Raw genomic sequence first — 13,894 nt, forward strand, 5'->3', positions numbered from 1 at the left:
AGACACCTATAGTGGATTCATCAGTGCAACTCTCCAAACAGGAGAGGCCACCAAACATGTCATAGCTCATTTATTACATTGCTTTTCTATTTTAGGAATACCCAAACAAATCAAAACAGACAATGGCCCTGGTTATATAGCCAAAACCTTTTTACAATTCTGTAATACCCTACAAATTAAACATACCACAGGTATTCCCTACAATCCCCAAGGACAAGGTATAGTAGAAAGAGCTCATCTGTCTTTAAAAACTGTTATCACAAAATTAAAAGGGGGGAGCTGGTACCCCGTGAAGGGTACCCCTAGAAACATACTCAATCATGCCCTGTTTATCCTTAATTTTTTAAATTTGGACAGTCATGGAAAATCGGCTGCCGATCGTTTCTGGCATCCTGAATCTCAAAAACAGTTTGCAATGGTAAAATGGAAAGATCCACTTGATAATTCATGGCATGGCCCCGATCCAGTTTTAATTTGGGGAAGAGGCTCAGTATGCATCTTCTCACAAAAAAATGATGCAGCCAGATGGCTGCCTGAAAGATTGGTAAGACAAATAAATCATAACCATTGTCAGTCCAGGGAAGATAAATCTCCCTGAGAAGTTCTTTCCTTTTTGTTTTTCAGAAAATGAAGCCTAACATGAGATTCCTTTGGAGAATAATCGCTCTATATAACATAGTGACAGTCTATGCAGGTTTTGGTGACCCTCGTAAGGCAAGAGAATTATTACGAAAACAATACGGCCAGCCTTGTGATTGCAGAGGGGACAGGTATCTGAACCTCCGTCAGACAGAATCACCCAGGTGACTTGCTCGGGCAAGACAGCTTACCTAATGCCAGACCAGTCATGGAAATGAAAAGTGCTGTTTTTACGCCAACAAATCCGGAATCGTCAGAGATAAGATAAAGACTTTACAGGAAGAACTAGAAGAGCTCAGAAAAGGTTTGGTCGCTAATCCCTTGTGGACTGGACTCGATGGACTTCTCCCCTATCTCCTGCTATTTCTTGGTCCTTTACTTACTCTTCTACTCTTTCTCACTCTCGGGCCTATAATCTTTAATAAGCTTATGGCATTCGTCAGACAACAAATCGAGGCCTTCCAGGCCAAACCTATACAGGTCCATTATCATCGCCTTGAGATGACTGAAAATGGTGAGTCTTATTTGCCTTAATAAGACCACCTCCCCTGTGTGCTGAACTGGACAGTCAATGACGGGTAAGAGGACACTATCTCCATCGGAGCCTAAGACAGGAGGGCCGCCTTTGCTGCTGCCTTATCCCATGACGGGCCTAGAAGGTGGGGATGAGTTGACCCAACCTAAGACAGGCGCAGTTCCCGAGGGGTTGTTTTCTCATCATAAAATAATTAAAAGGGGGACCTGTCCGGAGCTGCACGCCCCGGCCATAGCGAGTAGTAGCTGACGATTGAAGACGCCTGAGCTATGTTCATTTCCACCCCACACCTTCTCCCTATCTTTGCCTTTTTTCCCTGTATTAATACCTCATAAAAGATGGCGCTCTTCCTGCTTCTTCTTCACCTATTTTTCCCGCGCCCGCGAAAATTACTACCTGACAGCGCAGGTGCAACATGACGTTCGACCAGAGAAACCAATACCTACTTGGTCACGCCCTCTGCGATGAGATCATCTCCGCCTCTGGCCCAACCCCTTTCCCTCCAAGTGTATATAAGGCACTGCATTACCGCCATTAAAGAAGACTTGATCAGAGCACTGTCTTGTCTCCATTTCTCGTATCTCTTGTTCCCCAAATTCCCACCCCCTCTTCCAGGGCCTGCTTCGACTATCCCGCGGGCCGGGAGAGTGGCACACATACACTGCTCTGCAGTGGGATATGTAGGCTGCTCTGCAGTGGCACACATACGCCACTCTGCAGTGGGATACATACGCTGCTCTGCAGTGGCACACATATGCTGCGTGTGGGTCTGCCCTGTGGGGACATCACCCGTGCAGGCACATGTGTGTGCCTCCCGTGTTCTGCCCAGCACACTCCCTGGTGCACTCCAGGCTCTCACACATCTGAGTGAAGGGAAGGCCAGCACATTTCTTCCGTAGTTAACATCTAGCTACTTGAGTTGTTTGTTTTGTGCTTTTAAGAATTGTAGGTAGCGGGCCGAGTGCAGTGGCTAACACCTGTAATCCCAGCACTTTGGGAGGCCGAGGCAGGTGGTTCACCTGAGGTCAGGAGTTCAAGACCAGTGTGGCCAAACGTGGTGAAACCCCGTCTCTAATAAAAATACAAAAAAAATAGCCAGACGTGGTGGTGGGTGCCTGTAATCCCAGCTACTCAGGAGGCTGAAGCTGCAGAATCACTTGAACCTGGGAGGCAGAGGTTGCAGTGAGCTGAGATCGCACACCAGTGCACTCCAGCCTGGGCAAAAAGAGTAAGACTCTGTCTCAAAAAAAAAAAAGAAAAAAAAGAAAAAAGAAAAAAGAATTGTAGGTAGTTACAGATTTTTAAATTTGTCAACTATCAATTCACTGACTTTGTTTCTCATAGGTTTTAGTTGACTGACTTGGATTTTTAAGTTATGTGGTTATATCAGCTTCAAATAATGTAATTTTTATGCTTGTAAAAATATGTATGTGCTTAGCAATTAAATGATTATGTGATTTTTCTTTAGTTGTATTGTTTTTTAGTGTTTAAGTAACTATTTCCTAGTTAAATTTCCAATTGTTTGGAATCCTTTTTTTCTTATTCATCTCCAGTTTTGTGCACAGAGGGTGGGTGTGGCATTTGTGATCTATTATTGTTAATGGTATCCATTTAAAATCATTTTGTTGGCTGTGATTTCCTTGCGATGTGAAACCTATTTTAATGCAGCGTTTGCTTTTCTAGCTGCAAAAAATTGTTTGAAGAAAGATAATGAGAAATGGGGACTCGAATTGGCCTACAGTTCGATAGAAGAAAACTAAGTCTACCCAAACACGATAGTAGCCACTGTTTTCTCTAAACTAGGAAAAAGCAGCAGTAGAATTGTTGATTAGTCTTGAAGAAGGCTATAGTTCTCGCTGCTATCCGGTTTTTCAGCCTAAAAAACAGGTATGCCGAATGCAGGGTGCTGGGAGGGGTGTGTACGTCTCTGAAACCACCTGTCTTTTGCAGAGATGCTGGAAGGGTGCAGTTTGCCTGCTGAGTCAGACTTTGAGTTGGGCAGATCCAGCTTTCTAGCCAGCGTGGCGCTTGCTGTGGCCCTAGCCTGGTTGCTCAGTCTTCTGAGCCTCAAGTTCCATGTCTCACAGTTGAAAGTAATGCAGTGCTGATGGCACTGAGGTTTTTAGTGTTAAATGGATGAGCACTGGGAAGTGTTTTTGCTGAATCCCCTGGCAGGCTTTTATTGCTGTAGGCAGTAACGCAGAGCTGGGAGCAGTTTTTATTTGTCAGTGGTGAGTACTGTCAGTTTTTCTTCTCCTACACGGACTAGCTTTTGTTAACTTACTGAAACAAACAATTTTTTAAGCATTTCTGCCAGGAAGTTCCAGTTTGGCAATCAGCGAAGGTGCTTTGTTCTACATACGGGAGGATACAAGGGTAGTGCAAGGGGATGAAAAAGACCGTCCCCAAGAATATAAGCATCGTGACAGCTGTGCAGGTGAAAATTCATAAATGAGACTACCTCCAAAAGGAAGCTGTAAAATCAACACACAGTGGGTCAGGAGAGATTTGCAAAGGCGCTTTAAAGAAATGGTGCCTTGAGAAGTCGGAGGCCCCCTTGAGAATGCCTTAAGGAAAATACTGTAAGAAGGGGGTTGTCAGCAGTGAAGTTGGGAAAACAGCCTCCTGGAGGTGTGGCTTGGAGGCAGAGCATCGGGCTGCACTGGTCGGATGCCATTCCCCGTTGGCGCCGCAGATCAGCTTTACCAGTGGGGATGGCCGTGCTTTCCAAGTGCAAGCCCTTAGGAAGGTAGAGGTGGGCAGGTAGGGAGGAGGGAAGATTTAGGAAGGAAGAGGAGCTTCAAGAAGGCAGCCTTTGTCTTCCAACCAGAGCTGCTGAGGCTCCAGACCATCCTCTCCTGTGCCCCACAGTGGCTATTTGGGTCCTTACCACTTCCTGTCCCCCTCCTGGCATCTCACAGGTATTCAGGCAGCTTTGCATCCTGGGCTTCGGTTATTCCTGCTGTTGAGACTACTCACGCTCCGTGGTGTCAGCAGCCACGTTTGACTTGCTCATGTGCTAGTGGGTTAGAAATGGGGAGCATCTGCCGAGGGATCTGTCCTGTGGCCTGGCCTGGGTGTGGACGGCTGTGGTCCCCCAGGGCTTCGTGGATGTTGCGTCTGAGAAGACTGGAAGTTGGCCAGAGGCCTCATGGGGACAGTCTCAAGGTGACAGAGGCTGCACCCCGAGCGCGGCCTGAACTGGAGAGGCACCTGCGCCTCTGACATGGCTTTGCATAACACGCAGCATCTTCACACCTGCTGTGTTCTGCTGGTTCCAGGCCAGTCGCCAGAGCTCGTACAGATTTGGTGGGGTCCTCCCTCTCAATGGCAGGTGTCGAAAGAACCTGTGGACATGGTCATAGCCACCCCAGACGTTCACTCCCTACCAATCCCCTGGTGGTTTCCCCAGCCTTCCCCCATCTGTACTGAAGAACTGACACCTGCCCTCTGGTTTTAAAATGTTTAGAATTTGTAATAATTTTATAGATACGTATTTTCTAGAGAGTGATGTAACATCCATAACAATCTAAAAACAGATTTTCTAGGAAGTTTCCGTGAAATCTACAAATTCAATAAAACATTTCATCCCAGGTGCTGAGCTGTGAGGAGAGTATCAGGGTTTGGGCTCTGCTGCCTTTCCCCATAGAACTCACTTGGGAAGCAGTCAGGTACGTGGCATCCTGGGGCCTGGCTGACATCAAGCTTGTCTGGTACTGTTAGTTTCAGCAGCATTTCTTCTTTAGCGAGGCTGTTGGAAGATAAAAGGGGAAGGAGGAATTTCTGGGCCTTGGTGGCTGTGAGGAGCTGCAGGTGATGCTGAACGCGATCTTCCAGCTGGCCTGGGGCCCTGGTGGAGACTGAACATGGAACGAGGGGCAGGTTTTGTGGGTAGACAATGGCGTCCATGAGAACTACTGAGTAGGCAGAAAGAAAGATGGGTCTGAAGCTCAGGAGAGAAGTGGGGATGGAGGCATGCATTCTGGAATCGTAGACAACAGCAGACATACTTGTTCAGCAGGAGGAATACGCAGGTGGTTCATCGTCTCGTCATCAGTCATCATTGGACTTTGCTTTTGGCATAGGGCATCGTTTCTTTCTCCACTGTCCCGTGATGGTGGCTTTTTACATTTTATATTTGGGGAAACTAAGATTCACAGTCAGGTTGCTGCTCAGTGAACCATTAACCATTATTGTGCATGGGCACTAATGTGGGCATTTTAATTGTCATGTATCTTTAAATATTTTCTATTTTTCAGATTAGAAGATAATTCTGAAACAAATGCCAGCCACTCTTTAATTACAAAAATGACGGATGAGCTGTATCACCATGTGCCTGAGAATCATTGTGTTTTAAAGGACTTGGATCATCTTCCTACTGAGACGTAAGTTCCAGGACATCCTGACAACTGTTGAAACATTGATTCTGCAGATTAGCATAGCAAACTTAGACATTTTCTATGTTTTAGATTTTCTAAAGTAGTCTTAGAATCCCACTGTTACTACTCCAAGAGGAATTATGAGATCAGTTTTGACAATCTCTGTGCAAGCGTGGCACATCTGATGAGGCTGTGAATGTCACATTCTGTTTGCCACAATTCAGTGTATTTAATTAACACTTGCCGTATGTCCCGGTTGTCCCTGCAGACCCACCAGTGATACGCAGCTAGCCCTGGCTCCCAGAAAGCCGCAGCCTTGCAGGTACAGAAAGAGAGTGAGGTATAGGTGAGGATCACAATGCCTGCTCCAAGTCTGGCTCTGTTTGCAGGTGGCCCCAGCTGCTCCATGAGCTCTGCAGCACACCCTTTCCTACCCTCTTCTGCCCCAGGATTGTGCTGGAAGTGCTGGTTGTGCTCCAAAGCATCAGCAAGCAGTGTCACCACGTGTCTGGTCAGGTCACCATTGCCTCGGAGCTGAGACACAGGCAGTGGGTGGAGAGGATGCTGCGGTCTCGCCAGCGGCAGAACTACCTGTGTATATGGAGTAGGTGTGCGCTCACTTTCCTGTTTTGGAGGGGCACTGTGGGGCAGGAAGTCGTCACAGATGCAGTTCCAGTCCCCACTGAAGTCACACACAGTAGGCCCCTCACTGAACCCATCGACAGGTGTTGATATACTTGGAGTTCACAACTGATAGTATGAACCCAACGTATCTGAGACAGGTCTCAATCCTTTTAGAAAGTTTACTTTCCCAGGGTTAAGGACGTGCTGTGACAGCCTCAGGAGATCCTGACAGCATGTGCCCCAGGTACTTGGGGCGCAGCTTGCTTTTATACATTTTTGTACATTTTAAGGAGACATAAGACATCAGTCAGTAGGTGTAAGGTGTACATTGGTTCCATCTGGAAAGGCAGGAAAACACAAAGGTGGGGGCCTTCCAGGTTATAGGTGGACAAGAGACAAAGGATTGCATTGTTTTGAGTCTTTTTTTTTTTTTTTTTTTTTTTTTGAGACGGAGTCTCACGCTGTTGCCCAGGCTGGAGTGCAGTGGCGCGATCTCGGCTCACTGCAAGCTCCGCCTCCCGGGTTCCCGCCATTCTCCTGCCTCAGCCTCCTGAGTAGCTGGGACTACAGGCGCCCGCCACCGCGCCCGGCTAATTTTTTTGTATTTTTAGTAGAGGCGGGGTTTCACCGTGGTCTCGATCTCCTGACCTTGTAATCCGCCCGCCTCGGCCTCCCAAAGTGCTGGGATTACAAGCGTGAGCCACCGCGCCCGGCCTTGTTTTGAGTCTTTCATAAGCCTTTCGGTGAATACACAATTGACTTGTGAGTGGGGGTAGAGGAATAGTGACTTACTCCTTAGTGTGGCTCAGTGAAGCTGCATTTTACACAGGGCAGAGGAAGCAATCATATAGGTATTTGTCTCAGGTGAGCTGAGGGATGACGCCCTGTCCCAACCCTAACCCTAACCCTGACCCAGACCCTGACCCTGACCCTGGCCCTGGCCCTGGCCCTGGCCCTGACCCTGACCCCAACCCTAACCCAACCCCCATCCTGACCCTAGCAACCCTAACCCCGACCCTGACCCTAACCCCGACACTGACCCCTAACCCCTGACCCCGATCCTCACCCTGACCCTAACCCCGACCCTGACCCTTAACCCCTGACCCCGACCCTGACCATAACCCCTAACCCCGATCCTGACCCTGACCCTAACTTCGACCCTGACCCTTAACCCCGACCCTAACCCTTAACCCCTGACCTCGACCCTGACCGTAACCCCTAACCCCGATCCTGACCCTGACCCTGACCCTAACCCAACACAACAGGAGCTCAAGATAGGAGGCAGAGGAGCCACACACGCCAAAGCACGATGGCCATAGCCGGTGAGTGAGCCCATCTCGGGCCCTGCCTCCGACGTTCTGCCCCCAGCCCTCCCTCCAGCAGCCTCCGCCCTGCAGCCACCTCCTGCCCAAAACAACGGGCTCCAGCCATCCACAGGCAGGCCCCACACCTGGACCAGGAAGAGCTGCCTCCTTCCGGATCCTCCCCCAGGGTCCCACCCAGCCTTCTGCTCAGAGCCCAGTCCTGTGAGGACACCTGGGTGGGAGGAGTAGGGAGAGGGAATCTGAGATGGGTGTGAGGCTCCTCAACCCCCAGGAAGTTCTGATCTTGTGGGAAGAGAAGGAGGATGTGTGGCTTAAGTAACAGAAGCTGCTATCACATGTGGGGCTTTAGGGACCCGGGACAGCCCCCTACGTGAGTTTCTGGTCTGAAACCCAGTTCCCCTGTGGGGATTTGGGGACCTGCATCTTCTATCTTTGAGATCTGCTGTCTCTGGGTCACACAAGTCCTTGTTCCAGTGCCTTGAGCTGCTCTGCTGATTGCCTTTTTGTACTTTTATCTTATTGTTTTCATTGTTAGGTCCTGGTGCCAACATTTTGTGGACAAAGGTCTTTCTCAGCTAGGGAGTCCAGTCTCTGTCGCCCTGGTCCCTGTTGACCCAGTGCCTGGCAGGAGCCCCTTCTGTATCTTGAGATCTCACCACTCACCGTCCATCCAGCCCCAGCTCTGCCTGCAGCCCACCCACCCCTAGGACTCAGGCCTCCCCTCTCCACCAGTCTGCTCACCAGGCCGGGGGCACGTGGGAGGAGATATCATGGCAAAGTGAGCAGTCGTACCCCCAAAATCTGTGGTTGGTTTGCCATCACCACAGACACCCCAGGGTGGGGCTGTAGTTTGGGGATGGAGCTGAGCCCCGTCATGAGAGACCTTTCCCCAGCTATGGGTTCTCCGGCCACTGTGCCCTGAGTGCCTGGAAACTGGGTCTATGGCGACAGGGGGCTGGGGGCTGTGTCTGAGGCTGCTCCACCTGACTGGGGTATGCTCCTGGGCAGGTCGCCACCCCCACCCAAATGTTCAACTACAACGCTGGCTCCAGGAGGAACAATCGGGAGGCCAGGGCTGGAGAGGGAAGGGCTGTCACGGGACAGGAGGGGTGGCTGAGAGGCTCAGTCGGGGCAGTAGCTTGGAGACCTCATTGTTACCTGCCTGCAGCCCAGAAGCAGAGCGAGGGTTTGCGAAGTCAGTGTGCAGTGCCCGAGGCCACCAGAGGGGCTGGGCAGGGCAGACGGGTGCCCCGCTCTGCTCCTCCTCCTGCCGGTCCTCTCCTGCAAGTCAGTCCTTCCCACAGAACGAAGACCAGGCCCTACGCAGACAAGCGTGTCTGCAAAGCAAGGGCCAGTCAGGGGCGGAGAAAGAGGAGTTGGCCGTACACCACGTGGGCTCAGGGCATCAGGGTAAACCCGGGCATGGAGGCCACACTCAGCTTAAGCCTGTTCGGGTGCAGTTTGGGGTCTCCTGGCGTGGGGGCCCCGCGGTGCGCACGGCCCATTCAGGACCATTCAGGCCGTTACAGCTGCGTGTGACAGGGGCCTGGGCCCAGGGCTGCGAGTGCTTTGTGTCTCATGGCTGTGATTGTCCTTCCAAATATGATATGATGACCAATGTCTTTTATTCTGTCATTCAGAGTGAGTGAGTGATGTCGAGTTCACACAGAAAAAACAACAAAAACCAAGAGAACCTAGAACTGAAAATGCATCACAGCAACGAGTGAAGTAGGTAACACGCTTCATCATTTGCAGAAAGACTTAGAGTTGCAAACCTGCCTTTTGCGTTCTTCTGTAAAAAGCAGTGACATTCGCCCCTGAAGAAGCATCTTGGCCTTTTGGATGTACTCAGAGTGCTGGTGAAGAACTTAAAGATTGCTGGGAAGTGTTCTAGGTAACAGGGTTACAGGGTGTAAACAACATACTGGAAAACCTGGTGGTTACAGTGGACACGTTCCAGGAAGCCCTTACTTGAGGTTTTCGAAGCTGTGGAATTGTTTGAGATTGGAGGAGGCGACGGAGGCTACAACGAGGTGGCTCCGGATACTAAGCTCTGAGCCAGTCTTGGCTCTGATTCTGACCGTGGCCTCTTTTGCCTCCCCCCAACCCTAAAACTGACACTAACCCTATTCCCTAACCCCTGCCTGGTACTCCTACCCACACCCTAAAAACCCCAAACCCAAAACCTATAAACCATGTGTCTTAGTCCATTTTCTGTTGCTGTAACAGAATACCACAGAGCAGATCATAAACCAAACGTATTTCTTCCAGTTCTAGCGGCTGGGAAGGACCAGAGCATCCCAGTCCCGTGAGGGCGGCACATGGTGGTGGGGGTGGGACGGCGTGTCCACTCATGGCGGGGGAGGGGAGGGCAAGAGTGTGCGGGCGGGGAAGGGGAGGGAGAGCGTGTCCACTCATGGCGGGGGAGGGGAGGGTGAGAGAGAGTGTCTGTCCACCCCAGTCTGTCTTCCTTGTCTCATAAAGCCACCAGTCCCAATACTGGGGACCCACCCTAATGACCGTATGTAATCCTAAGTATCTCCCAAAGGCCACATCTCCAATCAGCACATGAACTTGGGGATTAAGTTGCCAACACATGGCCAGGCCCGGTGGCTCGTCCCTTTAATCCCAGCACTTTGAGAGACCGAGGAGGGTGATCACCTGAGGTCAGGAGTTCAAGACCAGCCTGGCCAACATGGTGAAACCCCATCTCCACTAAAAATACAAAAATAAATAAATAGCCAGGAATGAGGCTGGTGCCTGTAATCCTCAGGAAGGAGACCACCAGTTCTCCTGCTGCCCTGCCCTTCCCCACCCCCACTTTCCTAGTTTATAAAACAAGGAAAAAGGGAGAAAGCAAAACGTTTAAAAAAAAATACAGAAGTAAGATGAATAGCTAAACGAACATGAGGCCACCACCCAGCCCTGGTGGTTGAAAATAATAATAATAATATTAACCCCTGACCTAACCTACTTGTGTTATCTGTAAATTCCAGACATCATATGAGGAAGCACCGTAAAACTCTCTGGTCTGTTATCTGATGCATGCAGCCCCCCGTCACGTTCCCCGCACTTGCTTAAGCTATCACAATGCTTTCACGTGAACCCCTCAGAGTCGTAAGCCCTTAAAAGCACCAGGAATTTCCTTTTCGGGGAGCTCAGCTCTTAAGATGCAAGTCTGTCAGTGCTCCTGGCCGAATACAGCCCTTCCTTCTTTAACCTGGTGTCTGAGGAATTTTGTCTCTGGCTTGTCCTGCTACAATGCCAGCCACTGGGAGGCTGAGGTACGAGAATGGCTTGAACCTGGGAGGCAGAGGCTGCAGTGAGCTGAGATCACACTATTGCACTCCAGCCTGGGTGACAGATGCCAGGGCGAGACACCATCTCAAAAAAAAAAGGAACACAAAATTGCCAACACATGAAATCTGGAGAACACATTCCAACAACAGCACCGTACACATCTGTACATACCTCACAAACCCCGTAAACATGTCGCATCTCACCGGAGACCAACCCCCGACCACAAAACCCAGACCTGGAATTTTCCCAGGACCAAACCCATCTATATTCTATAACCCCAAACCTCAAAGCCTAACCCTAACCCCAACCCCTACAGTTCAGGGCCCCCCGTCTCTGTGGTTCCAGCTAAAGACAACCTGCCCCCCTGTGGGTTTGCAGGCCCTTTGGTGGGGGTGGGAGCTGGGGGCCACACACAGCTCTCTGAGCCTGAGCCATTTGTTTACTTCCTTCCTTCCTTCCTCCCTCCCTCCCTCCCCTCCTTCCCTTCTTTTTCTTTTTTCAGCGTCTTGCTCTGTCACCCAGGCTGCAGTACACTGGCACGATCACAGCTAACTGCAGCCTCAGCCTCCCAAGCTCGTGATCTTCCCACCTCATCCTCCAGAGAAGGTGGGACCACAGGAGTGTGCCATCGCACCCAGCTGATTTTTCCATTTTTATTTTGTAGAGATAAGGCCTCCCGATATTGTCCAGGCTTTAAAGTATTTCCTGAAATTGAAGAGGATCTAGAAGTTCTGGCCTCCCGTCAATATCCCTTTCCAAGATGAAACGGAAAATCCTCTAATCAACCCCAGGACACCTTTTCCAGCTCTATTACCATTTCCTTTCGGCAGGCTAGAGTGAAGCTAGGCGAAGAACGGACCTACGTCTGCGCACGGGCGGCTTTGAACTCACTGAAATCTGTAAGAGACTTTTTAAAAATTTCCCACAATGGGGCCGGGCGCGGTGGCTCAAGCCTGTAATCCCAGCACTTTGGGAGGCCGAGGTGGGCGGATCACAAGGTCAGGAGATCGAGACCACAGTGAAACCCCGTCTCTACTAAAAATACAAAAAAAATTAGCCGGGCGCGGTGGCGGGCGCATCACAAGGTCAGGAGATCGAGACCACAGTGAAACCCCGTCTCTACTAAAAATACAAAAAAAATTAGCCGGGCGCGGTGGCGGGCGCCTGTAGTCCCAGCTACTCAGGAGGCTGAGGCAGGAGAATGGCGTGAACCCAGGAGGCGGAGCTTGCAGTGAGCCGAGATCGCGCCACTGCACTCCAGCCTGGGCAACAGCGTGAGACTCCGTCTCAAAAAAAAAAAAAAAAAAAAAAATTTCCCACAATGAAAACGAAGTTCCCTCCAGTGAGCCTCGAGCACAGCCAGGGAAGGCAGCTCCTGGGCCACGCCAATGGCCAGGGATGGGAGAGTCTGAGGTGTCCATTCTCCTGTGGATGGGGTCACACGTCAGAACCGCACCACGAACCCCTTTCCTGCCCCTCGGGACCAGGCCGCCACGCCTTCCTTCCCCTCACCTTGACCCTCCCATTATGCCCCACCTGTCCGGATCACGAGGACAGATGGGAAACAGACCAAAAACAGAAACAGCCCTGTCCCTCTCATAAGTACCAGCCCCAGACCCCCTGCTCCACCCTCCGGACCACAGGGAGACCCCATGCAAAGCACACCCAGACCCCCGCTCCTCCGCTCGGGACCATCCCCAGACCCCCGCTTCTCCCCTCGGGACCACCCCCAGACCCCCGGCTCCTCCCCTCGGGACCACCCCCAGACCCCCCGGTTCTCCCCTCGGGACCACCCCCAGACCCCCGGCTCCTCCCCTCGGGACCACCCCCAGACCCCCAGCTCCTCCCCTCGGGACCACCCCCAGACCCCCGGCTCCTCCCCTCGGGACCACCCCCAGACCCCCGCTTCTCCCCTCGGGACCACCCCCAGACCCCCGGCTCCTCCCCTCGGGACCACCCCCAGACCCCCGCTTCTCCCCTCGGGACCACCCCCAGACCCCCAGCTCCTCCCCTCGGGACCACCCCCAGACCCCCCGGTTCTCCCCTCGGGACCACCCCCAGACCCCCGCTTCTCCCCTCGGGACCACCCCCAGACCCCCGGCTCCTCCCCTCGGGACCACCCCCAGACCCCCGGCTCCTCCCCTCGGGACCACCCCCAGACTCCCTTCTCCTCCCCTCGGGACCACCCCCAGACCCCCGGCTCCTCCCCTCGGGACCACCCCCAGACCCCCAGCTCCTCCCCTCGGGACCACCCCCAGACTCCCTGCTCCTCCCCTCGGGACCACCCCCAGACCCCCGCTTCTCCCCACGGGACCACCCCCAGACCCCCAGCTCCTCCCCTCGGGACCACCCCCAGACCCCCGGCTCCTCCCCTCGGGACCACCCCCAGACCCCCGCTCCTCCCCACGGGACCACCCCCAGACCCCCGGCTCCTCCCCTCGGGACCACCCCCAGACCCCCGCTTCTCCCCACGGGACCACCTCCAGACCCCCGGCTCCTCCCCTCGGGACCACCCCCAGACCCCCGCTTCTCCCCACGGGACCACCTCCAGACCCCCGCTCCTCCCCACGGGACCACCCCCAGACCCCCGCTCCTCACCATCCGTCAGGCCGGGTAGCGGGGAGAGGCGTCTCGGGAGGGCTCAGGCCACTCTCCCAGAAGCGAAGGGAGGAAGACAGAGTCACGGGCCGAGCAGAAATCACCCGGGACTCACAGAGACAGCAGCACCGGAGAGGGACGGAGAAGGGCTACAGCAGGCAAAGGCCATGAGGCTTTCTGCAGCCGGCGTGCGGGGAAGGGAGCAGCCGGAGAGTGACGGAGAGCGACGGAGAGTGACGAAGGTAGACGATGCCTGACGGAGAGTGACGGAGAGCGACGGAGAGTGACGAAGGTAGACGATGCCTGACGGAGAGTGACGGAGAGCGACGGAGAGCGACGGAGAGCGACGGAGAGTGGGGGAGTGACGAAGTTAGACGATGCCTGACGAAGAGTGACGGAGAGTGACGGAGAATGAACGGGGAGCGACGGAGAGTGACGGAGAGTGACGAAGTTAGACCATGCCTGACGAAGAGTGACGGAGAATGAACGGGGAG

At 52.7% G+C, this 13,894-nt stretch overlaps 1 protein-coding gene and 1 long non-coding RNA gene across 10 annotated transcripts in view; one reads left to right on the forward strand and one right to left on the reverse strand.

Annotated features, from left to right (window-relative positions):
- Positions 1–9,828, forward strand: part of LOC112425993 (endoplasmic reticulum membrane-associated RNA degradation protein-like) — an 82,466-nt gene extending 72,638 nt beyond the window's left edge. For 4 of the 9 annotated variants that reach the window (XR_011618497.1, XR_011618499.1, XR_011618496.1 and 1 more), the window contains 2 exons: positions 5,434–5,559; positions 5,943–6,589. Coding sequence is in view for 2 of the 9 variants with exons in the window: in XM_071089402.1 (XP_070945503.1) it covers positions 5,483–5,559; positions 5,943–6,157; positions 7,443–7,499; positions 9,143–9,147 (354 nt within the window). In the remaining 7 variants the exon portion in view is untranslated. Of the gene's footprint in view, positions 1–4,710; positions 5,560–5,942; positions 6,590–7,442; positions 7,500–9,142 lie in introns of those variants that run through there. The other 5 variants (XR_011618501.1, XM_071089402.1, XR_011618502.1 and 2 more) reach the window with 5 other exon arrangements.
- LOC112425994 (uncharacterized) overlaps positions 1–13,665 on the reverse strand; it is a 42,160-nt gene extending 28,495 nt beyond the window's left edge. The window contains exon 1 of the long non-coding RNA XR_011618507.1: positions 13,401–13,665. This is a non-coding gene — a long non-coding RNA (uncharacterized lncRNA). The remainder of the gene's footprint in view (positions 1–13,400) is intronic.
- Between the last annotated feature and the right edge of the window lie 229 nt (positions 13,666–13,894).

The sequence above is a fragment of the Macaca nemestrina genome, chromosome Y (assembly GCF_043159975.1).
Source record: "Macaca nemestrina isolate mMacNem1 chromosome Y, mMacNem.hap1, whole genome shotgun sequence".
Lineage (NCBI taxonomy): Eukaryota > Metazoa > Chordata > Mammalia > Primates > Cercopithecidae > Macaca > Macaca nemestrina.